The sequence below is a fragment of the Pseudophryne corroboree genome, chromosome 2, assembly GCF_028390025.1.
Source record: "Pseudophryne corroboree isolate aPseCor3 chromosome 2, aPseCor3.hap2, whole genome shotgun sequence".
Classification (NCBI taxonomy): domain Eukaryota; kingdom Metazoa; phylum Chordata; class Amphibia; order Anura; family Myobatrachidae; genus Pseudophryne; species Pseudophryne corroboree.
Window position 1 is genome coordinate 126,973,897 of NC_086445.1, and position 26,836 is coordinate 127,000,732.

The window sequence follows — 26,836 nt, forward strand, 5'->3', positions numbered from 1 at the left end:
TGTACTACATCCAGCAGTCTTCTGCCACCTGATACTTATTCCAGTGTCATCTGCTGATGTAACTATGCTTATTTACCCTGTACTTGTCCTATACTGTCATCAACTGTAAGTTGCGGTTTTCCTGTTTGATTATTTATGTACTCTGTAATTGGGCGCTGCGGAACCCTTGTGGCGCCATATAAATAAAGGATGATAATAACAATAATAATAATAATAATAATAAGAAGAAGAAGAAGTCATTTGACAGATGGTGTTGTCATGAATAGTGGGGCTGCCCTGTATTTGAGTTATCGATTAGGCAACCTGGGCTTCTGGCAATAGGACTCAGTGAAATAAAACAAATGGAAGGAATAACGAGATTTATGGTAAGAACTTACCGTTGTTAAATCTTTCTGCAAGGTACACTGGGCTCCACAGGGAATTACATTGGGGTGTAGAGTAGTATCTTGATCCGAGGCACCAATAGGCTAAAAGCTTTGACTGTTCCCAGAATGCATAGCGCCGCCTCCTCTATAACCTCGCCTCCTTGCACAGGAGCTCAGTTTTTGTTAACCAGTCCAATGCAGTAGCAGGCAAAAGAGACGACAAGAAAAACAAATAACTGCTTGTAAAAGCGCCTCTATAGTAGACTAGATAATAAAGGTAATTCCCCTGATAAATAGCGCGGCCGTAAACACTAAGTGAGTGTCAAACAGAGAACAAATAAAAACAAAAAACGGCTGCGCAGTGTACAAGGGAAAAAATGAGAGCCGACGTTTAAAAAGATTATTAATTTATTAACCTTAGACACTAAAATAGAAATAGACAAATACAATAAAAATTGTACTAAATTGCATTAGTAGGCACACCTTGATTGATTCATGTGTAACAGGTATCGTAATCAATGGAACAACTAATGTTGGTTAGCTTGGTGAATGTCCGCAATCACTATAAGAAAGATCCACTTGTAATTTCACTTGTAGATAACAAACCGCAGAGCGGTCCCAAATATGACACAAATTTCCCGTCACAGTGCTGGGTAGAAGGAATGGTGATAGATACCTCTCCTGTGGGCTGGTCCAAAACCAAGCGTCCCCGGTTTTTAGTCCTGCATTGCCCACTGATGCTGTGCAGCGAGGAGGTGAAGGGAGCCGCCGGGCTGGTGAAATGAGTGATAGCCGCGTGCTGGTGGATGCGGCTTGCAGAAATAAGCAGAGCGGTGCACAAACTTGTTGGTTCACAGCGGTTTGCTTCTGATGCCGTTACCTGTTTCAAGGTGTGTTAGGGAGGCGGGATTCTAACGCGTTTCATCACGTATCACGTGACTATCAAAGGTGACTTTGATAAAGTCACGTGATACGTGACGAAACGCGTTAGAATCCCGCCTCCCTAACACACCTTGACACAGGTATCGGCATCAGAAGCAAACCGCTGTGAACCAACAAGTTTGTGCACCGCTCTGCTTATTTCTGCAAGCCGCATCCACCAGCACGCGGCTATCACTCATTTCACCAGCCCGGCGGCTCCCTTCACCTCCTCGCTGCATAGCATCAGTGGGCAATGCAGGACTAAAAACCGGGGACGCTCGGTTTTGGACCAGCCCACAGGAGAGGTATCTATCACCATTCCTTCTACCAAGCACTGTGACGGGAAATTTGTGTCATATTTGGGACCGCTCTGCCGTTTGTTATCTACAAGTGAAATTACAAATGGAACTTTCTTATAGTGATTGCGGACATTCACCAAGCTAACCAACATTAGTTGTTCCATTGATTACGATACCTGATACACATGAATCAATCAAGGTGTGCCTACTAATGCAATTTAGTACAATTTTTATTGTATTTGTCTATTTCTATTTTAGTGTCTACGGTTAATAAATTAATAATCTTTTTAAACGTCGGCTCTCATTTTTTCCCTGGTACACTGCGCATCCGTTTTTTGTTTTTAAAAGAGACAACTGTTAGTAGCCGCATACACCACATTCTCACGACAGGAGAAGGTATCAGCGGCTAATACCTTACCAACCCAAAAAAGCTAAGTGCGCCAGGGTGGGCGCCCTGTGGAGCCCAGTGTACCTCGCAGAAAGAGATTTAACAACGATAAGTTCTTACCATAAATCTCGTTTTCTGCTGCGGGGTACATTGGGCTCCACAGGGAATGACATTGGGGATGTCCTAAAGCAGTTCCTTATGGGAGGGGACGAACTGTAACGGGCACAAGAATCCGGCGTCCAAAGGAAGCATCCTGGGAGGCGGAAGTGTCAAAGGCATAGAACCTTATGAACGTGTTCACTGAGGACCACGTAGCCACCTTGCACAATTGTTCAAGGGTCGCACCACGGCGGGCTGCCCAAGAAGGTCCAACAGACTGAGTAGAATGGGCCTTAATGGTAGCAGGAGCTGGAAGGCCAGCCTGTACATAAGCATGTGCAATCACCATTCTAATCCATCTGGCCAGGGTCTGCTTGTGAGTAGGCCAGCCACATTTGTGAAAACTAAACAGTACAAAGAGAGAATCTGACTTCCGAAGGGAAGCAGTTCTCTTCACATAGATACGGAGAGCCTGTACCACATCCAAAGACCGCTCTTTGGAAGACAATTCAGGAGAGGCAAAGGCCGGAACCACGATCTCCTGATTAAGGTGAAAAGAAGACACCACCTTAGGTAAATACCCGGGACGTGTTCTAAGAACCACCCGATCACGATGAAAAAATAGGATTTTAATACCTACCGGTAAATCCTTTTCTCCTAGTCCGTAGAGGATGCTGGGGTCCACTTCAGTGACATGGGGTATAGACGATTCCGCAGGAGCCATGGGCACTTTAAGACTTTTCAAGGGTTTGAACTGGCTCCTCCTTCTATGCCCCTCCCCCAGACCTCAGTTATAGGAACTGTGCCCAGGGAGACAGACATTTCGAGGAAAGGATTTACTTTTAAACTAATGGTGAGATTCATACCAGCTCACACCTCAACCATGCCGCACAACATGGCATTCAACATAACACACGCCAACAGGCATGAACCATTTGCAGCAACATGCTGAAAACAAATGTAACACAACTTGTGTAACTATAATGAACAAACTGCAGGTAAAGGACGCACTGGGTCGGGTGCCCAGCATCCTCTACGGACTAGGAGAAAAGGATTTACCGGTAGGTATTAAAATCCTATTTTCTCATACGTCCTAGAGGATGCTGGGGTCCACTTCAGTACCATGGGGTTATACCAAAGCTCCAGTACGGGCGGTAGAGTGCGGATGACCCTGCTGCACCGGTTGACCAAACTTGAGGTCCTCATCGGCCAAAGTGTCAAACTTATAAAATTTAGCAAATGTGTTTGACCCTGACCAAGTAGCCGCTCGGCAAAGTTGTAAAGCCGAGACGCCCCGGGCAGCCGCCCAGGATGAGCCCACTTTCCTAGTAGAATGGGCCTTCACCGACTTCGGTATCGGCAATCCTGCCGTAGAATGAGCGTGCTGAATCGTACCTCTGATCCAGCGCGTAATAGTCTGCTTAGAAGCAGGACACCCAATCTTGTTGGGAGCATACAGGACAAACCGAGCCTCTGTTTTCCGTATCCGAGCTGTTCTTGCGACATAAATCTTCAAAGCTCTAACCACATCTAGAGACTTTGACTCAGTGAAAGTGTCAGTAGCTACTGGCACCACAATAGGTTGGTTTATGTGGAAAGATGGAACCACCTTTGGAAGAAAATGTTGGCGAGTTCTCAACTCCGCCCTATCTTCATGGAAGATCAGGTAAGGTCTCTTGTGATACAAGGCCCCCAACTCAGGCACCCGACTTGCGGATGCCAATGCCAAAAGCATCACCACTTTCCAAGTGAGAAAATTCAATTCTATCTCCTGCAGAGGTTCAAACCAATCTGATTGAAGGAACTGCAACACCACATTAAGGTCCCACTGGAGGCACAAATGGAGGCTGGATGTGCAGAACCCCTTTCACGAACGTCTGAACTTCTGGAAAGGAGGCCAATTGTTTTTGAAAGAAAACTGATAAGGCCGAAATCTGGACCTTGATTGACCCCAATCTAAGGCCCGCATCCACACCAGCCTGCAGAAAATGGAGAAAACGTCCCAACTCAAACTCTTCCGTAGGAGCCTTTTTGGATTCACACCAGGACACATATTTTCTCCAAATACGGTGGTAATGTTTAGACGTTACTCCTTTCCTGGCCTGAATAAGAGTGGGGATGACTTCCTTGGGAATACCCTTTCGGAGAGGATCCGGCGCTCAACAGCCATGCCGTCAAACGTAGATACACACACGGTCCCTGCTGTAGTAGGTCCTCTCGAAGAGGAAGAGGCCGAGGATCTTCTATGAGCAACTCCTGAAGATCTGGATACCAAGCCCTCCTTGGCCAGTCTGGGGCAATGAAGATTGCTCGAACTCTTGATCTTCTTATTATTTTGAGAACTTTTGGAATCAGTGGAAGTGGAGGGAAAACATATACCGACCGAAACACCCACTGGGTCACCAGTGCATCCACTGCTATTGCTTGAGGGTCTCTCAACCTGCAACAATATCTCTGAAGCTTCTTGTTTAGACGAGATGCCATCATGTCTACTTGAGGAACTCCATAAAGACTTGTCACCTCTGCGAAGACTTCTTGGTGGAGGCCCCACTCTCCTGGATGGAGATCGTGTCTGCTGAGGAAGTCTGCTTCCCAGTTGTCCACTCCCGGAATGAAAATTGCTGACAGAGCTCTTACATGTCTTTCTGCCCAGAGGAGAATCCTTGTCACCTCTGCCATTGCCGCTCTGCTTTTCGTTCCGCCTTGCCTGTTTATGTACGCGACTGCTGTTACATTGTCCGACTGGATCTGCACGGGATGATCTTGAAGAAGATGTACCGCTTGTAGAAGGCCGTTGTAAATGGCTCTCAATTCCAGAACGTTTATGTGAAGGCAGGCTTCCTGACTTGACCATTTTCCTTGGAAGCTTTCCCCCTGTGTGACAGCAACCCAGCCTCGAAGACTTGCATCCGTGGTTACCAGGACCCAGTCCTGGATCCCGAACCTGCGTCCCTCTAGTAGGTGATAACTATGTAGCCACCACAGGAGCAAAATACTGGCTTTGGAGGACAGGATTATCTTCCGGTGCAGGTGTAGGTGGGATCCGGACCACTTGTCCAACAGGTCCCACTGGAATACTCTGGCATGAAATCGGCCACACTGTATGGCCTCGTAGGCCGCTACCATTTTCCCCAACAATCGAATGCATTGATGTATCGACACGCTTGTTGGTTTCAATATGTGTTTGACCATTTTCTGGATTTCCAGAGCCTTTTCCACTGGAAGAAATACTCTCTGTACTTCAGTGTCCCGAATCATCCCTAAAAAGGACAATCTTGTCGTTGGTTCCAACTGCGACTTTGGAAAATTCATGATCCAACCGTGTTGTTGGAGCATTGACAGAGAGAGTGCGATGTTCTGCACCAACTGTTCCCTGGATCTATCTTTTATCAGGAGATCGTCCAGATAAGGAATTATATTGACTCCTTTTTGACGAAGGAGGACCATCATCTCCGCCATCACCTTGGTGAATACCCTCGGTGCCGTGGAGAGACCGAACGGCAACGTCTGGAACTGGTAATGGCAATCCTGTACTGCAAATCTCAGATAAGCTTGGTGAGGAGGATAAATGGGAACATGCAAGTAAGCATCCTTTATGTCTACTGACACAATGAAGTCCCCCGCCTCCAGACTGGAAATCACTGCCTTCAGGGATTCCATCTTGAACTTGAACCTTTTCAGGTTGAGATTCAGATTTTTCAGGTTTAAAATCGGTCTGACCGAGCCGTCCGGCTTCGGATCTACGAAGAGTCTTGAATAAAAACCTTTTCCTTGTTGTGACAAAAGTACCAGGATAATGACCTGATCCTGACATAGAGAAGCTGGCAAGGTCGATTTGAAAAATCGGCATGGGGGGACGTCTTGAAACTCCAGTCTGTACCCCATGGACACTATTTGTAAGACCCATGGGTCCAGGCCAGATTGAATCCAAATTTGACTGAAAAGTTTCAGACGTGCTCCCACCCGAGCGGACTCCCGCAAGGGAGCCCCAGCTTCATGCTGAAGATTTGGCAGAAGTAGGGGTTGACTTCTGCTCCTGGGATCCTGGAGACGCTGCGGATTTCTTTCCTTTTCCCCTTCACATACCTGCAAAGAAAGGGGAACCTTTGGCCTTTTTGTATTTGTTGGGCCGAAAGGACTGCATGTGAGAGTGATGTGTCTTTTTCGCCGGTGCAGGAGCATAAGGCAAGAATGTCGACTTACCTGCGGTAGCAGCTGAGACTAACGCATCCAGCCCATCACCAAATAAGGCCTCACCTTTATTCGGGAGAGCCTCCATATTTCTTTTGGAATCTGCATCAGCATTCCATTGGCGAATCCACAACGCCCCCCGAGCCGATACTGCCATGGTAGCGGCTGTTGAACCCAAGAGTCCAATATCCTTCATAGCTTCCAGCATGTATGCGGCAGCGTCTTTGATATTACCTAACGTTAGGAGTAACTCGTCTCTATCAATCGTGTCAATTTCCAAAGACAAGTTATCAGACCATTTTTCAATTTGCAAGACTCAACCACGCGCAAGCAATGGTGGGTCTGAGCAGCGTACAATTGGCCACATAAATAGATTTTAACGTAGTCTTCATTTTGCGGTCTGCCGGCTCCTTTAGTGAAGTCGTCCCAGGTGCATGGAGAATCACCGTTTTTGTTAACCTTAACAGTGCACTGTCTAACACCGGGGGTGACTCCCATCTTTTCCTGTCCTCTAAAGGAAAAGGATAAGCAATCTGAATCCTTTTGGGAATATGAAATTCATTTTCAGGATTCACCCAAACTCCCTCAAAAAGAGTATTGAGCTCGTGGGAAGGAGGGAAAGTTACCTTACATTTCTTTTACTTATAGAAATAAGCCTTCTCCTGAGGTACAGTAGAGGCTTCCGTAACTTCTAAGACCTCCTTTATAGCAACAAACATATATATTGTATGTTTTTTGCCAATTTAGGATCTATCCCCCTGGAATCACTATCGTCGACACAAGAATCAGAGTCTGTGTCGGTATCAGTATGTACAATGTTTGCAAACGGTCTCTTATGTGACCCAGAGGGGTCGCCTGCGGATGAGACAGCAGAACCCTGAAAAATCACATCTTCAACTGATTTTCTCCAGCTTTCTGCATGAGACTCAGACTTATATAATATACTACTGATATGATTCACACTATCACGTATTTCTTTCACCCATTCAGGCTCGTGGTGTGCCGGCAGTGCCACCACATTACAACTCTGTGTCCCTAAAATGGCTCCCTCAGGGGAAGAACTCCCTGCCTCAGACATGTCACACACGTGCACCTTCACACCACAGACACTCCGGGACTTATAGGGGACAGACCCACAGTAAAATCTGTCAGAAGGACACAGATAGGAACAGCCAGTTCACAAACCCAGCGCCAGTAACACAATGCCTGTGAAACATAAAATGCCCACTGAAATACAGCGCTTTTTTATAATGTAAATACACAATGTAAAGCACCAATTTCACTGTGCACCCCCCTGTTTTGCACCCTGATACTTGTATTCAGTAGTGGAGGAGGACCAGCGTTGTCTCTGCAGCCTGAGGAGAGAGAGAAAATGTCGCTGAGCAGTGTGCTGGCTGACTGAGGAGGAAGCTCTGCCCCCGCAATGGCGCGTTTCTCCTCAGAGATTCTGATAATATTATTTATACTGGCGGGCGTAGGGCTGTGCCTCGGCATCTTATGCCCCCTTTCTACCAGTTTTATAAGGTTTCATGCTGTCCAGGGCGCCCCCCAAACCCCCCCCCCCAGCGCCCTGCACCCTGCAGTGCCTGTGTGTGTGGGCAGTATGGCGCGCTGCGCTCCCGCCAGCCGCACGGTACCTTTAGCCGTCACCTTGATTGAAGATCTGTCTTCTACACTCACCTTCTTCTAACTTCTGGCTCTGCAAGGGGGATGACGGCGTGCTGTGGGAGTGAGCATCTAGGCACAGCTAGCGTTCAGTACCCTTCAGGAGTTAATGGTGTCCTGTCAGCCAGAAGCAGAGCCATGAAACTCTTTAGGAAATTGGTTCCTACTTCTGTCCCCTCAGTCCCACGAAGCAGGGAGGACTGTTGCCAGCAGTTCTCTCTGAAAATAAAAAACCTAACATAAGTCTTTTCAGAGAAACTCAGTAGAGCTCCCCTGGAGTGCATCCAATCTGCCTGGGCACATTTCTAAAACTGAGGTCTGGAGGAGGGGCATAGAGGGAGGAGCCAGTTCACACCCTTTGAAAAGTCTTAAAGTGCCCATAGCTCCTGCGGAACCGTCTATACCCCATGGTACTGAAGTGGACCCCAGCATCCTCTAGGACGTATGAGAAATCAGATATGGTGCCCTACAAGACAAGGCACCCAAATCCGACACCCGTCAGCAGAGGCAATAGCCAGCAGAAACACTACCTTAAGAGAAAGCCACTTAAGGTCTGCAGATTCAAGAGGCTCAATCGGAGACCCTTGCAACACCGCCAGAACCACCGACAAGTCCCAAGGAGCCACAGGCGGGAGATAAGGAGGTTGAATCCGCAACACACCCTGAGTGAACGTATGCACATCAGGTAAGGTCGCAATTTTTCTCTGAAAACAAACCGACAAGGCAGAAATATGAACCTTGATGTAGGCCAGACGAAGGCCCAAGTCCAGGCCCTGTTGTAGAAACTTTGCCCGTATTAAACTTGTAAGCGTCATAATTGTTAGATGCGCACCAAGCAAAGTAAGAATTACAGACCCTATGGTAAATCCGAGCAGAAGCCGGTTTCCGGGCCTTCAACATGGTTTGACTGACCGCCTCAGAAAATTCTTTGGCCCTCAAGACGGAAGCTTCAAGAGCCACGCCGTCAAAACCAACTGGGCTAAATCCTGATATACACAAGGGCCCTGAACGAGGATATCTGGGCGCTGTGGAAGTAGAAGGGGATGCTCTATCAAGAGGCCCTGAAGGTCTGAGAACCAATGTCGTCTGGGCCATGCAGGAGCGATCAGAAGTAGCATTCCTCCTTCTTGCTTGAACTTCCTTATTACTCTGGGCAGTAGTGACACCGGAGGGAACACTTATGGCAGCTGAAAGTTCCATGGAATTGCCAGTGCGTCCACGAACGCTGCTTGAGTATCCCTTGTCCTTGCTCCGAAGACCGGAACCTTGTGATTGTGTCGAGACGCCATCAGGTCCACATCTGGAAGGCCCCACCTGTCCACGAGGAGTTGAAACACTTCTGGATGGAGGCTCCACTCTCTGGCGTGTACGTCCTGACGACTGAGAAAGTCCGCTTCCAAGTTTAGGACCCCCGGAATGAATACTGCCAATATGTCTGGCAGATGGCGTTCCACCCACTGAAGGATCCGTGATACTTCCCTTATTGCCATGCGGCTTCGAGTGGCGCCTTGATGATTGATGTACGCCACCGTGGTGGCGTTGTCAGACTGTACTTGAACAGGTCTGTGCTGTATTAAATGCTGGGCTAAGTTCAATGAGATGAACACTGCCCGCTACTCCAGAATGTTTATCGGGAGGAGAGACTCCTCCTTGGTCCATCGACCCTGAAGGGAATGTTGCTCCAACACCACGCCCCAACCTCTCAGACTGGCATCCGTCGTCAGAAGGACCCAGTTGGAGATCCAGAAGGGACAACCCCTGCTCAATCGTTGTTCCTGAAGCCGCCAGCTCAGTTACAGACGGACCTCCGGAGACAAGGAGATCATTTGAGACCTGATCCGGTGAGTCAGGCAGTCCCACTTGGCAAGAATCAGCTTCTGTAGAGGGCGGGAATGGAATTGAGCGTACTCCACCATGTCGAAAGCCGACACCATGAGACCTAGCACTTGCATTGCTTAATGTATCGACACTTGCGGACGAGATAGGAAGCATCGAATCCTGTCCTGAAGCTTCAGGAATTTCTCCTGAGACAAGAACAACCGCTGGTTGCGAGTGTCCAACAATGCCCCCAGGTGCACCATGCTCTGAGCAGGGAAGATTTCTTCCAGTTGATGAGCCACCCGTGGGCTTGCAGAAACTGGATAGTCAGATCCAGATGGCGTAGGAAAATTTCTGGGGAATTTGCCAGGATCAACAAGTCGTCCAGGTACGGTAGGATCCTGACCCCTTGACGGCGGAGTACTGCCGTCATCACCGCCATGACCTTGGTGAAGACTCGCAGAGCCGTGGTCAAACCAAAAGGTAACGCCCGAAACTGGTAATGCAGGTTGCCAACCGCAAACCTCAGGTATTTCTGATGCGACATTGCAATAGGAATATGCAGGTAAGCATCCTGTATGTCCAGGGAGACCATATAATCCCCAGGTTCCAAGGCCAGAACAATAGAGCGAAGAGTTTCCATACGAAACTTGGGAGACCCTCACAAATTTGTTCAGGGACTTGAGGTTGAGAATGGGCTGGGAGGACCCATTCGGTTTCGGGGACTAGGAACAGCGGTGAATAGTACCTCTTGCCTCTCTGAGCCAGAGGCACCTGTACTACCACTCCTGTGTCCAGGAGAGACTGTACCACCGAATGAAGAGTTTTTGCCTTCACCAGAGCCGAAGGGACGTCTGTCAGGCAAAATCGATGAGGGGGACGATTTTTAAAGGATATGGCGTAACCTTGAGTGACGACTTCCCGTACCCAGGCATCGGAAGTAGTCCTCAAACATTCCTGGGTATACCCCAGAAGTCGGCCCCCCACCCTGAGATCCCCCAGAGGGAGGCCCGCCCCGTCATGCGGCAAGCTTGTCAGTCTTGGAAGCAGGCTGACGGGCAGCCCAGGTCCGTGTAGGTTTGGGCTTAGTAGATTTGGAAGTGCGAGCCTGTTTCGGGTACGCCTGACCCTTTGCTTTCCCTGAAGGACGAAAGGAGCGAAAGGAAGTACTCTTAGCCTTCGGTACTGAAGGAGCAGTACTAGGTAGACAAGCTGTTTTAGCAGAAGCTAAGTCAGCCACTATCTTGTTGAGGTCTTCTTCGAAAAGAATGTCTCCCTTAAAAGGGAGCACCTCAAGGGTTTTCTTAGAGTCCAGATCCACAGACCAGGACCGTAGCCAGAGAATCTGGCGAGCCAGTATGGACGTAGTAGAAGCCTTGGCCGCCAGAATACCAGCATCAGAAGCCGCCTCCTTAACGTAATGAGAAGCTGTGACAATATACGATAGACATTGTCTAGCATGATCAGAAGCGTTGGAAGACATCTCAGCTTCCAACTCCTGAGCCCACGCTTCAATAGACTCTGCAGCCCAAGTCGCTGCAATGGTGGGCCGATGCACAGCACCCGTTAGAGTGTAAATCGCCTTTAAACAACTCTCCACACGCTTATCTGTCGGTTCTTTCAGAGACGTGACGGTAGTTACAGGCAGAACAGAGGATACCACCAGCCGCGCCACCTGCGAATCCACTGGCAGGGGTGTCTCCCAATTTTTACTTTGCTCCGCTGCGAGGGGATAGCGAGCAAGCATCTTTCTGTGAGGCGTGAATATCTTTCCTGGATTTTCCCAGGATTCCTGACGTATGTCAACTAAATGGTCAGAATGAGGTAAAACTTGTTTAACCACTTTCTGACGTTTAAACCTGTCCAGTTTCCTAGGGGCAGCATCCGGCTCTGGATCATCAGTAATTTGAAGTCAGGAACATCCACCTGTGAAACAGATTCCCCATCAGAAGCATCAGAATCAGAATCTGTGGGGTCAGTATATACGCCATCCTCATCAGACGAGGTGTCTGGGACGTTGGTGGATTGTGAGGAAGTAATAGCCCGCTTAGAGGACCACGTGGTCTTGGGAGGGCGAGGGTTAGATTTCTGTGTAATCCGTGATTGGTTCAACTGCTGTAACTGAGAGGACAGTTGATCTGCCCATGTGGATTAACCGCAGGGACCATAAGCGGTTGTACCGGTACAGGAGGTCCCATAGGGGGCGCAAGTCTTGTTACTAGCTTACTCAATAACGTGGAAAAAGTAGTCCAAGGTGGGTCATTTTGAACCCCCGTTGCTACGGTACCACTGGGGGACAAGGAACCCCCAGAACCAGAACCCTCAGCTGCTATATTCTCCTCAAACGTGTCTGCAGCGTCACCACCACGCAATGTGGGATCAGCCCCAGCTCCGTCGCCCCTTGTAGCTGACATATCTGAAAGCTCAATGCGAGGCAACCCAGTACAATAACAGCAGCACAATACCTGACAAGAACTCACTGTGACATTTAACACTTACAGTGCCTCTGCTGCAGCCCTTGAAGTCTTCATTTTTCACTTTGAAAAGCTCTTCTCAGGGCTGCTGGAGCTCCCTGTTGTATGCTTGCACTGCATGGTACCAACTACAAAACTTAGCTCCTGTGCATGGAGGCGGGGTTATAGAAGAGGCGGTGCTGTGCATTCTGAGAACAGTCAAAGCTTTTAGCCTGTTGGTGCCTCGGATCAAGATCCTACTCTACACTGTGGAGCCCAGTGTACCCCGCAGCAGAAAATAAGGCAAAACGTCAGTGGGGTGGGGCAGATTCAATTAGACATGGGGCTTACCAGCACGGCTGCAATATTGCCCTGAGCTATTCAATTACTGCCTGCTACCATGTGCTTTAAGCTCTGAGGGGTGCACTAAATGCGGATTAATCCTCAAAGCCTCAGGCACTGCAAGGAAAAATGCACATTAAATGTACCCTCTGGGGCTTACTGCGCGGGGTAATTGCATAGCTCCGGGAACTTAACCTGGGATTTATGAGTTAACATGTGTTAGCCACAGCAAATATATGAATAGCTGCAGGCGCTAAACCTAGAGCTGCAGCTGCGTAGTACATCCAGCGGGTAATTACATCAGCCCCAAAGTACTGATTAGGGTTGAAGAAAACATGATGTCATTTAATAAACAAAGGAAGAAGATGCAAAATGCAAATGTCAGTTATCCCATGTGTAACATCATAAGATGCTATACCAGTGGATGTTACACATGTAAATTTTGGTCCCAAAATAATATTTACCTGGGATACAGAAGTCAAGCTATCTGACAGGTCCCCTGAGGGGTGCAGCACCGGCCATGTTCAAGACTTCAGTGGAACAACCAGGTTGACTTCACAGAGTAACAAAGAACTCTGGCAGACACAGGCACTCATGGCCAAGTGGGTGGGTGCATGGTCACGCCCCGCGTCGGGTGACCAACGAAGAAGCTATGCACAGTCACATAGTGCTTTGACGGATGTATCCAAGCCATCTTGGCCAGTATGACTATGTCTCCCCCTGAGGGGCCCTATGCTTGTAATCTCCCACTCCGCATAGCTGACCTGAGCACTGAATTGCAGGTAAGTAATCATTTGCTAACAGTAGTTACCAGACGTTTACATATTCTTTAAAATGAAACAGTATTTGATTAAGCAAGGTTAGCATTGCATGTTTCTTTCCGATAGCTAATCTAAAGACTGATGACATCTAGGCCCAGATTTATCAAGCCTTGGAGAATGATAAATTGCACAGTGATAAGTATTAGCCAATCGGCTCCTAACTGCCATCTTACAGGCTGTGTTTGAAAAATGACAGTTAGGAGCTGATTGGTTGGCACTTAATCACCGTGCAATTTATCACTCTCCAAGGCTTGATAAATCTGGGCCCTAGTTTGCTGCTCAGTGCATGATGGAGGGTCCACACTAGATGGCAGCAGCCTTCAGATGCTCTAACGCTGTGGGACAGATGATTGCTCTCTCACAGAAAACACCTTTATTTAGATCTCCAAGATTTCCCACGTCACCAGAGGAACATTAAAAAGTTCAAATTACTAGGAGGGGGTTCCAGACACACTAGCAGCGGCATGAGACTGCCGTCAGCCCTAAGCCACAGAGCATCATGGGCAGGAGAGTGACCAAGTCACCACAACTGATTCATACACCATTGTGCCAAACAAAGTATAACACTATTATTATTTTTTTGCTTTGTAAAAGACCCTAAAACCTGTCTAAGGTGCCGGACCTCTCTCTGCTCTAATGAGTCTCCAGGGAAATAAAAGTCTTAATAAGCACAAAGGAGTGAGAGAAAATGTTATTCAACAGTTTGCTCATAAAATAAAAATAAAAAAAAGTAAAAACATTAAAGGTGTATTAAACAGAACACATAATATAGCTATAATAACTAAGTATTAAGGATGATGCTTGGTATGTTTTATGTGTTGACAAGACTCTGTAATACATGCAGTGATTTGTAAGCGTGATTTGCATACAACCAGCTGGTGTGGAGTTTCAGTAGTATTCTATATGCAAATTAGGCAGCAAATCTAGAGAACAGCACTTCATCATGCTATGGCCAAAAAGCTGAAATAACAGTGTGGAGAGAATATCACTTCTCTTTACAGGAACGGAGGTGCAGTGTCAATGTGGGAAAATGATTAAGGGTTTAATATCTGTAGTGAAATGTTGCATCTGGGTTTGAAGATATAAGGTTGCACGTTCCTAATTAATTAATAGGCTTAATAAAGGTTGAATGTAAAGGATACACAGGGAAAATCATTAAACCAAGTAGTTTGGATACTCGGTAATTTCCTATCGTGTATGCAGTAATGTCCCAAGCAGTGTACAGAGTAAGGAAGTTGTGCATAGAAACCAACCAGCTTCACTCTCTAATTTTATAGAATGTACTTGAGAAAGGATACCTTGAAGCTGGTTGGTTGCTATGGGCAACTTATCAACTTTTTCACTGCTTGATACTCACCACATGTTCATATACAGCCACTGAGGCTCCCAATCAGGATCAGCCTCTTCTTCTATAGTTAACACATATTCCAGACATAATATAAAAAATAACAATATATACACGGTGGTTGATAGAAAATCAGCACTGACTGAATCTGTTACCTCAGTTGATGGGTGAGAGCCTTCATCTACTATCATAGGTTTAATGTATTGAATCTTTATTTATTATAGAAGGTTTATTTCACTTGTTGAAGCATAGTGGGCACCAGTGATGGAAGCTATGAATTTTGTATTGGCCAGTTCGTTATGCGCTGAATGGACAGAAAAATTTTATAGTAGGAAGGCTAGGTAAACATTGGTGCCTAAATCCCCATACACAGCTATTCATACTTCCCACCAATAACCGATTTGTGAGGGAAATGAAGGATGGTACCTGTAATAAGGCAATGAAGAGGAAGAAAGCGTTGGCAGCTCTCCTGATTTGCTCATAGAGGAATCGAGGTAGGAACGTTAACACACTGTACTTGGCTGTGCTGCAAAACAGAAGCAGTGGTTAGTTGCTTATCAGACACAACATATACAGTTATAGTTACAGGTAGCCAGGGATCCCGTTATATCAGATATACTGTGTTTAAAAGTATGACACTAGTGTTACATGGAGTTTTTTCAGCCAATAAAATGAATGATTCGCTTTAGGTGAAAATATAGAACAACCATTACTGATGCCACCAGTGGTGGACCACCCACTAGGCATGTGCCTAAGGGTGCCACCTGCTGGGGGGCAGCACAGCAGGCTCTCTTGCATGAGAGCCCTGCTAGACTGCTGGCCTAATGAGGTCAGGCATTACAACCTATTTTATTATGTATAGGAAAATGCATTTTGTGCTTAAACTTGGGTCTCATCCCCAAGATATCTCATTATGGTATCATACCATTGGTATGCAAATATTTGAAAATATGGAAAAATACAAAAAAAAATCCTTCTGCTCCCAAGCATTTCAGATATGGGAGACTCAACCCGTAGTAATACTCCAGGCTTGTCTATTCTGCAGATGATCAGATGCTAAATAAACTCCTACTGACTGATATAAACTAATGGCAGCCATTTCTAGAGACCAAAAATGAGACACATGTACATAAATCAGCCACTATGGCTTCAGGATCGGAATAAACGGACGGTAAAGTTTATTACCAATTGGCGAGTGAAGCAGAAAACTGTTTGGATGGGATCATCAGCACTGGGCCTCCTTCACAGCCTGGGCCCCTTTAAAGCATACTCACTGTGAACAGTGGCATATCTATAATGGGTGCAACCCCAGTTCCAATGCCTAATGTATGTGTGTGACCAATGCTGCATGTGGGTGATGCACAAACACCTAAATATATTGATACTTTTCTGTCAATGTCTAACTTATATCAATGCGCTGGTGATGATCAGGCATACTACAGATGCATGTTATCAATGTGGACACTTCAATTATCCACCACTACATAAAACTATTGAACCCCTCCGGTCCTGTCCTTTAAAGCACTACTAAATCATCACAATGATGAGGTACACCCCTAGGGTGGTGTCACATTTGGGTATGTTCTAGGATTGGCTAGAGTTTGGAAAAGGGACTGGTTTGATACATTACATACAGACGTGTCCTCCATACAACTTCTAGTGTCTCACTCATATCGCAGATGCAGCAAAACACCACTCACAATGGGGGTAATTCCAAGTTGATCGCAGCAGGATTTTTGATAGCAATTGGGCAAAACCATGTGCACTGCAGGGGAGGCAGATATAACATGTGCAGAGAGAGTTAAATTTGGGTGGGGTGTGTTCAATCTGCAATCTAATTTGCAGTGTAAAAATAAAGCAGCCAGTATTTACCCTGCACAGAAATAAAATAACCCACCCAAATCTAACTCTTTCTGCACATGTTATATCTGCCTCCCCTGCAGTGCACATGGTTTTGCCCAATTGCTACCAAAAATCCTGCTGCGATCAACTTGGAATCACCCCCAATGTACGAGAGTCACTGGGCTGCAACTCTAACTGCACTGGGAGTAGTTTTAATCAAAGTCGCAGATGAAGAACAATGAAACTTAGCGTGAGAAATGCCGCTGCGTATACAGATTCAGGCTCACTCGCACACAGATGTACAAATGTCGCACATCAAATTGACCAATCTAGCAAAGCAGTTTTTTTGCTCACAAGTGTTTTATTTACACAAATAGGGTACATACACATTTTGAGTAGAAAAGACCCTCAATGTGGCAGTCGCCCGGGATCTGGCACTGCGGGGGCTGTTTGAAGAGGCTAAAGCCACAGTGTATGAGGACACATCTGTAATGCATGTTTTTCTCTCTACCTCCTGCTGGGTAGCCAGATTGTCCACAAGGGGGACCTGCGGAACAATGGGAACCTGGGGATGCTAATGGGAGGCAGTTACGTGACCTGGTCACAATATCGATGCCGGCATCCCGCCCCCTCACAGTCCTGACAGTCAGTACCGAACCAATGCTAATGAAGAGGTGCAGAATTCATCACAGGAACATCCTCAAGTGAACACATGGTTTGGTTCCTGTCAGAGCTACACAGTGTCAGTGATAGAAGGAAAGAATGTATGTGTATATAAGGCAATTCCTCTGGCAGCATAACACTTCAAGCACAGTACTGTACATGTAAATAATATATAAGATAGATATACACCTTCCCATTGTAGCAGCCATGTTTTGGCAGTACCCTATTGTAGTTACAGAGCACACATTGCTGGTTCTTTAGTATAACTCGGTACAAGAGAATACATTTTATCTGCCGAAAACTACGTTACACTAGATAATCCTCTTATTGACCGGCTTACTCACAGGATAGGTAATTAGCATTAATTTGTTCCTGAACAAGGGCTATCCCTGCAGTGTACTACAGTCGCTGTTTGTCTTAAGTCAAAAGCATGGCTGAGTGCAATAGTCCTACGGAAAAAGCCCTTTGTTACAACAATAAGAACTAGCCAATTTAGGTTCATATATTAAGTCACGAAGAAAGTAGAGAACTGGCGCCAGCACAAGACTGAAAAGATTCGATTTATTCTTAATATAATCTCAAAATTGGTGATAAAACATGCAAGTACAGTAGGTTCCCCAAGGGTATGAGATCAAAATACCGGCAGTTGAGATCTCAACAGCGGAATCCCAACAAATCCTGGAGATAAGTACAGAGGTTGTGGTAAGGCTGCGGGGGTGGTGGAGGATAGGGTTTGGCACTAGGGGTGTCACGTCTGAGGATTCTTGTGGATCCGGATTTGGGGAAGATGATTCTGGTGCACTTGGATCTCTGAATAATAAACGAGCGGGACGGTTGAAGGTCTTGCGCATTTATTACTTGGAGTAGTTTAACAGGGTTCGCCAAAGACAGTTGAATAGAGATACGACTGTAGGTTAGCGGGTGGCTGAGGATAACGGAACCAAGACCCAGTACTTTAAAGGAGGAATTCCGAAGGCTGGTTACTGCGGCGTCCGGAACAGGTAGCTAGGTAGGACACGGGAACAGAGTCGGCAGTCTGCGTAAGGCTATATCAGGAGGCTTAGGTAATTTGCTGTAACAAGAACCTGACACTGGAGACGCTGCGGGAGCACAGAGAACTAGCTTCACATATACTGTGAAAGACGTTGCACTGGCAAATTCCCTCCTCCAGGCCTTCCTGTATTATAGCAGCTGCTCGGAGCTAATTGGCCACAGGAAAGTGATAAATTGGTGAAGTGTGGGCAAGACAGGCTTTTTGCCCCCATCCAAGATGGCCACCGGGAACACAGCCCAGCCTGTTCACAGAAGCCCTGGCTCCACAGCAGCACTGCTAAACCCTGCCGGAGGGACATGCTGACAGTCTGCTGAGCTGCCAACCAGTGCCCCTGCCTGTCCTCCCAGCGCACCTTGCCCGGCGCCAGCAGCCCGCACCTCTGCCAGCTGGACCTCTCCAAAGGGACCGGACAGGTAAGAGCCGACTCCCTGCACAGTGTCCCGCCGGACCGTGAAAAGGGGAAGGTTAGGGTTAGGCTACGGGAGAGTGGGTTAGAAGGAAAATACTTAGCGGGATATGCCGGGAACCTGCTCCCAGAAGTATATTGGAACAGCAAGAAATGAAACAGTAGGAAAAGTACTTCTTTATGGGACACTGACTGCCATAAAGTGCAGCTGTTATCGCTCTGATTCAGCTAGGCGAAGTCATCCGCCCAGTAACTAAATTCCCCCCATTGTCAGACCCAGTAAACCAAATGCAAAATTATCTAAGAACTTTTACCTTACAGAAGAATTCAACCCAAAACCAAACATTTGCTTTTGGAGGAACTTAAATAAAATTGACAATAACATTTGTACTTGCCTTGCTGCGCATTCCACCGAATCCTCAAAATATGCTACAGTCTCACAACACTTTCCTGTCACTCAGCCTTTTACAGGCAGATTAGAGGCTGATGCAGGCTTGCCAAACCACCTCCAATGTCCGTGAGGATCTCAAATTTTCCAGGAGTCCCGAAAGAGTGGGCCAGTCTCCCCCATGCTACCCACTATCCCAGGGGATTTGCTGAATCAGGTAATCCAGGTCCCAGCCCCCACAGTAAAATAGAATAATGGTTTAGAACAGTGGGGGCGGAGCCACAATGATTTTGCAGCTCCACACCCCCTCCTCCCCCCTGACTTAACATACGAGACATGGCTTTATAAAAGTCGGCAAGTTTGGGCAGATGCCAAGTGAGTACTAAGCCTGGTTGCACAGCGCGTCCTCTGTATCTGCTCTGCGTTTAATTAAAAAGCAAACACACCTATGCATACCCATACATATATTGTGAACATAACAAACCTTACAACCGAGGGACGTATCCTTTGCGCCTGCTAAAGGGCAGAGAGGACAGACTGCACTCAGCCAGCCTATCGGTGGTAGACTAAACTGGGCCAATGGACAGGGACATTACCCCAATTCCCAATTAATTTCCCCTATAGCTTTGCAAGTAGACCTTTTCCCTTGCAAACCAGCAGGGCTTTCATCACAGGGATCACTGCATATTAATGGGTCAGGGGACAGCTGTTTTGCTTGGTTGATGGCAGGGCGCCGGTATACTGTGCGCCGGGGTCCCGATAGCCGGCATACTGAAGACCACCCGGCAGGGAGACAGCTGCAGCTGAGGTACTTTCGCAGGGGTCAGTTATGAGCAGGATACCCTGCTTATATGTCAGTGAGCCATCATACTCCAAGAAAGTCTTTATCACCCTTCAAGAGAGTCATAGTCAACCCTAAGCTAAAATGTGGTATTACCAGCACACCTCATTGAGTGTGCCCCAGGAATCAAGTATCCTCTGTATGATGAAGACTATGTTCCCACAGAGCGGACACTTACAGGACTCTGCATTTGGGAGGGAATTCCTGTAGGAAACCATTGGGGAATAAGTCCTTTAACCACTGATGAAACTGGGCCCAACTCTGAGTTGGGCAGAAAGCAAGAAAGAGCAAGTAATTGTGCACCTTGGTAAAACCATGCAGCAGGGCAGGTGGGGCAGATATAAAATGTGCAGAGAAATTTGGAGAGTTTTAGATTTGGGAGTGGGTGCCCAAACTTATGTAAAAACGAAGCTGTCCAGTATTTGTGGGCTACATGCAAAAGCAGCCAGTATTTGGCCTGCATGTAAAAAATTTATGTATTATGCATCCCTTTCATTGCGACATGGTTTGTCCAGGTCATACTTGTCTACTTTGCTGCCCCCCCTCCTCCGGGAGGAGGCAGCGTTGTACGTGCATGGGGGTGTGGTCAGCAGCAGGATGGACGTTCTGGGGCGTGGCCAACAGGGTAGTGGACAGTCCGGGGGCGTGGCATCAGGATCGCGTCATTGTGGCTCCGCCCCCCGCTATGCAGTGCCGAGAAAAGAGGCGCTGTATAGCGGAGGGGGGGGGGGGGAGCTACGATTACGCGATTCATTCCTGGGACCCCCTAGGACCGCCCTCTTGTTCTCTGCTGCGGGCGGCCGAGGAAGGTCGTGGAGGGGCAGCACGGAAAGCGGGAGGCTTGCCCACCTTTCCGGGGGGCCCAGTAGGGCCACCCGATTTTCGGGAGCCTCCCGGCCATTCCGGGAGGGTAGGCAAGTATGGTCCAGGTACAGAGTTTCTTGGTCTTTCTTTATTCAGAATTCAGAATCAGGCCCACTGTAATTCCTTTGTCTAGGTGAGCAGAAAACTATAGTACCTTGATACTGTTCATGGATGAGGGGCCCCATACTACTGTCCCCAGGATGTCTAGTAGATGACCTGGAAACTGTCAGTGTACCCTTTGATAAGCACTTAGCCCTAGAAGAACTTAACTGCTCTAGAGGGCTATGTTTTTCTTCTCTTAGTAGGTATTTTTGGGTTATATAAATCCCTTGGTTCATATATACTATCTGAAGGCAGCCTTACTTAACCCCAAAATAAGCCTTTGCATGCAAGGGTGTAGCCATGTTTTCTTGTAATCCCATCAACTGCTAAAAGGTGTATTTGTTCGGGTTTGTATAAATGTGATTATGTGTAAAATCCCGCTAGGAATGTGAGATTGGTACAGACAAAAAAATAAATAAAAAAGGTACAGAAGAGAATATTCTGTGAAACAAATATGATTGCAAGTCCCCCACGGTCACTCCGTCTGAATCCAATTGCAATACATTACTTTACTCAAGAGTAGATTATATTGTAGTTGCTCACTTGCAAAAATGTAAAAAAAAAAAGACATTTACCATATCACAGTAGAGTACTCGTGGCCTTTACTTTGTTTGATGGTAACAGCATGTCACTGTGTCACATCAGCGTAATAGAAATGTATTGTGATCATGTCCCGTGTAGGTGTAATGTTCTTTAGCTGTATAGACTGGAAAATAATTGTATTAAGATCAGGTTCAGTGGTCAGGTCATGCCGATGTGTATAGAGTTCTAGGTCTGTACTGAGCACAATAGAATAGTACTAGCAAAATTAACGCCATCGTTCACTGATGTGAAATGTCCACTTAAATAATTAACTAATAATTAATTAATTAATAAATAAATAATAACTCGTAATACAAAGAACATGCCTTTTGGTGTGTGTGTTGGATGTATAGAATAGTATAATGAATGAGCTGTTTGGTAGTGTGTATGAGCCTGGCATTATGCAGCAGGGGCAGGGCCACAATGACGTGACTAAAGGGCCCCATACACTAGAACTATAATCACTGGCGTCAGAAGGCGGGTGCGGGGGGTGCGTCCCGCACCCAGGTATCACCCACGGAAGGGGTGACACCAAGTGCTGGCTCTTCTGCAGTGTGATAATCCTCTGCAGCACTTGGCTCCTGTCACAGAAAAGGAGCCGGCACTGCACACTGCCTAGTCTCCGGGGGCAGCCGCATTTCAGAGGAAGCTGGATACAGCCCCCGGAGTGAAGAAGAGGTGACCCGCGCGGCCACGCTCCTTTAAATTAGGCCACACCCCCTTTTCGGACGGCCGCGGCTCCGGCGGGGTGAGTGTGGGAAGAGGGGGGTGGGGGGTGTAGTAATGCAGAGTGCGCACCGGGTGTACCCACACCTGGTGACGCCTCTGACTATAATGCCCGATTTCACCCGATTTCGGGCATTTAGACAGATATATCGGGTGAAATCTGGAATTTTGGAGGTGTTTCCGATCCGATGCGTGTTCCCGTGAGCATCGGATCAGATCCTCCAGATTGAACGTGCTGCACTAGCGATCATGGGGGTAATTCCAAGTTGATTGCAGCAGGAAATTTTTTAGCAGTTGGGCAAAACCATGTGCACTGCAGGGGAGGCAGATATAACATGTGCAGAGAGAGATAGATTTGGGTGTGGTGTGTTCAATCTGCAATCTAAATTGCAGTGTAAAAATAAAGCAGCCAGTATTTACCCTGCAGAAACAAAATAACCCACCCAAATCTAACTCTATCTGCAAATGTTATATCTGCCCCCCCTGCAGTGCACATGGTTTTGCCCAACTGCTAAAAATTATCCTGCTGCGATCAACTTGGAATTACCCCCCATGTCCGACCCCGCAGGCATGACTGGGATCGTCCAAGATACGTCGTATGCAAAAGGACAGCATATGATGTATCTTGGGCGATCCGGCCGCCCAGGAGGCTGCCAGGGTGATCGCCTGCGACATGACGGTCGGACATGTCGCATAAGTGTATGGGGCCCTTAACAGTGAATCATACAGGGGAGATGTATTATAGCGGCACGGATTGTGTTGCCATAGCATTTCCTGCTTCGCTTCTTTACCGAGGCGATTCAGGAAGGAACATCAACAAGATGTATGAACATCTTGTCTGCAGAAGCAGGGGAGTGAAGAATACCCCCTCCAGCGTTGCCCAAGGCCGTCTTTTCGTATGGGCTCAATGGGCTCTTGCCCAAGGGCCCCAGGAGTATAAGGGCCCTAGGCTGATAGCTGAGGGTCCCCTTTTTCCAGAGGTACCAGATTTTTTAAAATCGGCCCTGGGGAACCGGAGATATCCAACTTGAAAGCAGTGGTCCCCATCCAAGCCTGTTAATTGCTCTTCCCAGCCAGATATCTTGGGTTCTGTCTGACTTAGAGTTTCTCTGAGGGTATACTCCAAAAGCTGAGACTCTCCCCTTTTGGTGGAAACTGTCAGCTTGTCTCTACTATGCCCAGAACCAGAGATATCAGCCTTCCAGCAGCTGGTCCCTGCTTCAGCTCCACACGCCTAATATGCAGTTTTAGATTTTCGTTGGTGAATTGCTCTGGCTCCTGACCTCTGATCCCCAAGTCCCCAGAACCTCCTGAAAGGTGGGACTCTCTATTTTTTTTATCTCATTCAAAGCTTAGAAATATATTTTCAGGAACTAGAGATTTCTGCAGACAAGCAAGCTGTCCTCCCACCAGAAAATTATAAATATTAAGCCCACTCCACTATCCACCCCTCTCCTGCGTATGAACCATCCCCTACCACCCTGGAAGTCATGTACCAGGGCTTCTTCATTCAGCCCAATGCCCCCTTCTACAGTTTAGACCCATCTGTGCAGTAAAGGAGTACAGGTTGAGTATCCCATATCCAAATATTCCGAAATACGGAATATTCCGAAATACGGACTTTTTTGCGTGAGACTGAGATAGTGAAACCTTTATTTTTGATGGCTCAATGTACACAAACTTTGTTTAATACTCAAAGTTATTAAAAATATTGTATTAAATGACCTTCAGGCTGTGTGCATAAGGTGTATATGAAACATAAATGAATTGTGTGAATGTACACACACTTTGTTTAATGCACAAAGTTATAAAAAATATTGGCTAAAATTACCTTCAGGCTGGGTGTATAAGGTGTATATGTGACATAAATGCATTCTGTGCTTATAATTAGGTCCCATCACCATAATATCTCATTATGGTATGAAATTATTCCAAAATACGGAAAAATCCAATATCCAAAATTCCACTGGTCCCAAGCATTTTGGATAAGGGATACTCAACCTGTAATTAGCAGAAATTACTGCTCCAGGTCCTACATGCTGAGCGGAAGATAGAACGCCCCCTACCACATGTGGGACATCAAAGCTGCCGCTGATAGCACCCCCCACCCCTACCACTGGAGGATGCATAGGGGGCCCAGTGCATTGCTGTGCCCAGGAGGCCTACACTGCTGTTAGGACGGCCCTGGCGTTGCCCGTCTGAGACCACCGTGCATCAGCTTAGTGCTGATGCGTTGTGTCTCCCTGCCCGGCCAGTTCCCAGTGCGCTACTATCGCGAGATCTCACATGCACCCCGGAGCTGGCAGTCACCGCAGCCAGGGACAGCACTGTACCCTGCTGTGGTGTATGGGCAACGACACCTGCAGTGTCTGAACGGTCAATGCTACTGACCGTTCTTACATTGCCCTGCATATCGGCCCGCTATCTTGTAGATTGCAGCGCCAATATAGACGGGCGTGTATCGCCCCTGTCATGCACCGTACACTGCACCGTCTACCGGAACATTCAAACATAGGGGGGAAGCAGTTTCAATGCACATAACATGCGCCGATACCACTTCTCCCCTATATCGCCATCTGATACATCTATCCCCACTTCACAGGCGATATGGGCAGAATTCACAAGGTTGTCCTAGTCTCCCGGGAGTATAAGAGAGTGCAAAAAAAATTAGGAGCCTTGTGAAGGGTCTATGGGAACAGTCAGAAGCCTCTGAGGTTTACTTCTGTAGCCCACCAGGATTACAGTACAGTGAACCATACATGTGGCTGACTGTTGTTACTGCGGGATGTGGTCGGGAGACCGCCGGTCACGTTACCTGCCCCTACATCCCGCCCCCTCACAATCCTGACGGTCGGCATGCCAACCAACAGGGACTGTTCCCACTCTTGGGTGTCCACGACACCGATAAGAGTGGGAATAGAATCTGTGGCGAGCACAGCGAGCACGCAAGGGGCTTGTTGTGTTCGCCCACGCCGGCATGCTGACCGCCGCTGGTTACGCGATACACAGCCGTTACAGCTGCCTATCTGAGTTACAGTTCTAACCCAGAACTTACTTGATACAGTTGGGACAATTCCTCACAAAATTCCCATTAGTATACATGCACTGCCAACTCTGGCTCTTCCATTATTATTCCTAGAATGGTCTACGATTGATCATTTCCTCAATATTTCGTTCTACACACTGCTGGGGCTATGCTACATGTGGTATAATTAGCAGGAGCCACTGCTCCCTCTTTGTTATGATTCAAGTCACAGACTCATTAGGATTGCAGAGTCTGCTGGGCTCATTACTGTAGATTTACATACTTGCACAAGATGCCTCATGGGGTATTAGCATGTTTTAGCAGTAGCAGCTGTGACTGCTTTGTGTCCACCTCTGAATCAGGACCTGGGTAATTAGGAGCGGTGTTTTGGGGCAGCTAAAAACAAAATCTTTGGCGCAATATATGGGGCTATTTGGTGTGATTTGAGGACAGGTATATGTGGACACATCTGTAGGTCTATATGTGACTACTGACAGTAGACCTAATTCAGCATGGACGTTTTGCTTTACCTAGAGCACGCGCGAGGGGTAATAGCGACAAAATTGCGTACAGATCATAATTGCAATGTAGCCGCTGTTTGACTGACAGGAAGCCGGCATTTCTGGGTGGATAACTGCCGTTTACAGGGTGTGTCAGAAAAAACACAGGCGTGTCCAGGCATTTTTGGGGAGGGTCTCTGATGTCAGCGCAGACCACTTCCAGGCCATCTCAGTCGTAGATTAGTGGCAGCCTCAGACCTTTTTACATTTGCTCAGAAGGAAAAAATCTTCGATGTTCCGGAAATTGCGTATGCATCTGCGAATGGATAGCGTTCTGCGATGCATTCATAAACTTTCACGGGGCGTTTTTTTTATCTTGTCAGGGCGGCGCCTTTCTACTCGCAGACAACTGCAATTTCTCAGAATAACGATCCATGCTGAATTAGGCCCAGTATTAGGCCCCCAACCAAGACTCCAGTGATTGCTGGCTAAGAATGTGGGCACTCTTTATTACTATGTTATTGCCAAGTGTATCATTGATTATCAATGGCAATTCCTCATTGTTATTATATGCTGTGAGTCTTCATCTTTACAGATGATGTAAATGTGTACTATACTAACAAGACTATAGGGCGTATTCATTTAGTGCCGGTTCTTTCATCCAGGCGACCTATTCAATGCCCGTGCCGTTTTTTTCGACTGGAGGAAAAAAATGTCACAGACAAAAACCACGTGGATTGGCGAATTTGCCGCCGATCCACGTGTTTTGGCGAATTTGCGGTTGTTTTTGCCCATTTTTGGAGTCACTTTTCTCCCATGGCGATTCGTCCACAAAAAAAACCCTGAAAAGGCATGGCCGAAAAGTGACTCCAAAATGGGCGAAAATGGCCGCAATTGAATACACTAATGTCAAATTAGTGCCGTTTTTTCGTGTAGCCGAAGAAAACGGCAATGAATACGCCCCTATATAGGAATGGAATGCCAGAAGTATGCTGACACTCACTATGTCCACGGTATGTCAACATAACACTGGCGGCATCGGTATTCCAACATGGGCGTAATGCTCGTTACAAACATGTGGGTGTTCTAACTATTAGCATGCTCTAACTAGCAGCATTACACCAGTGTCGGGATCC

General features: G+C 47.1%; 1 protein-coding gene across 1 annotated transcript in view; it reads right to left on the reverse strand.

The window, feature by feature from the left end:
* The window catches only part of ATP8A2 (ATPase phospholipid transporting 8A2), a 1,320,460-nt gene that overhangs the window by 961,961 nt on the left and 331,663 nt on the right, over nt 1-26,836 (reverse strand). The window contains exon 3 of the mRNA XM_063951698.1: nt 15,134-15,233. Coding sequence (XP_063807768.1) covers nt 15,134-15,233 — 100 coding nt within the window. The remainder of the gene's footprint in view (nt 1-15,133; nt 15,234-26,836) is intronic.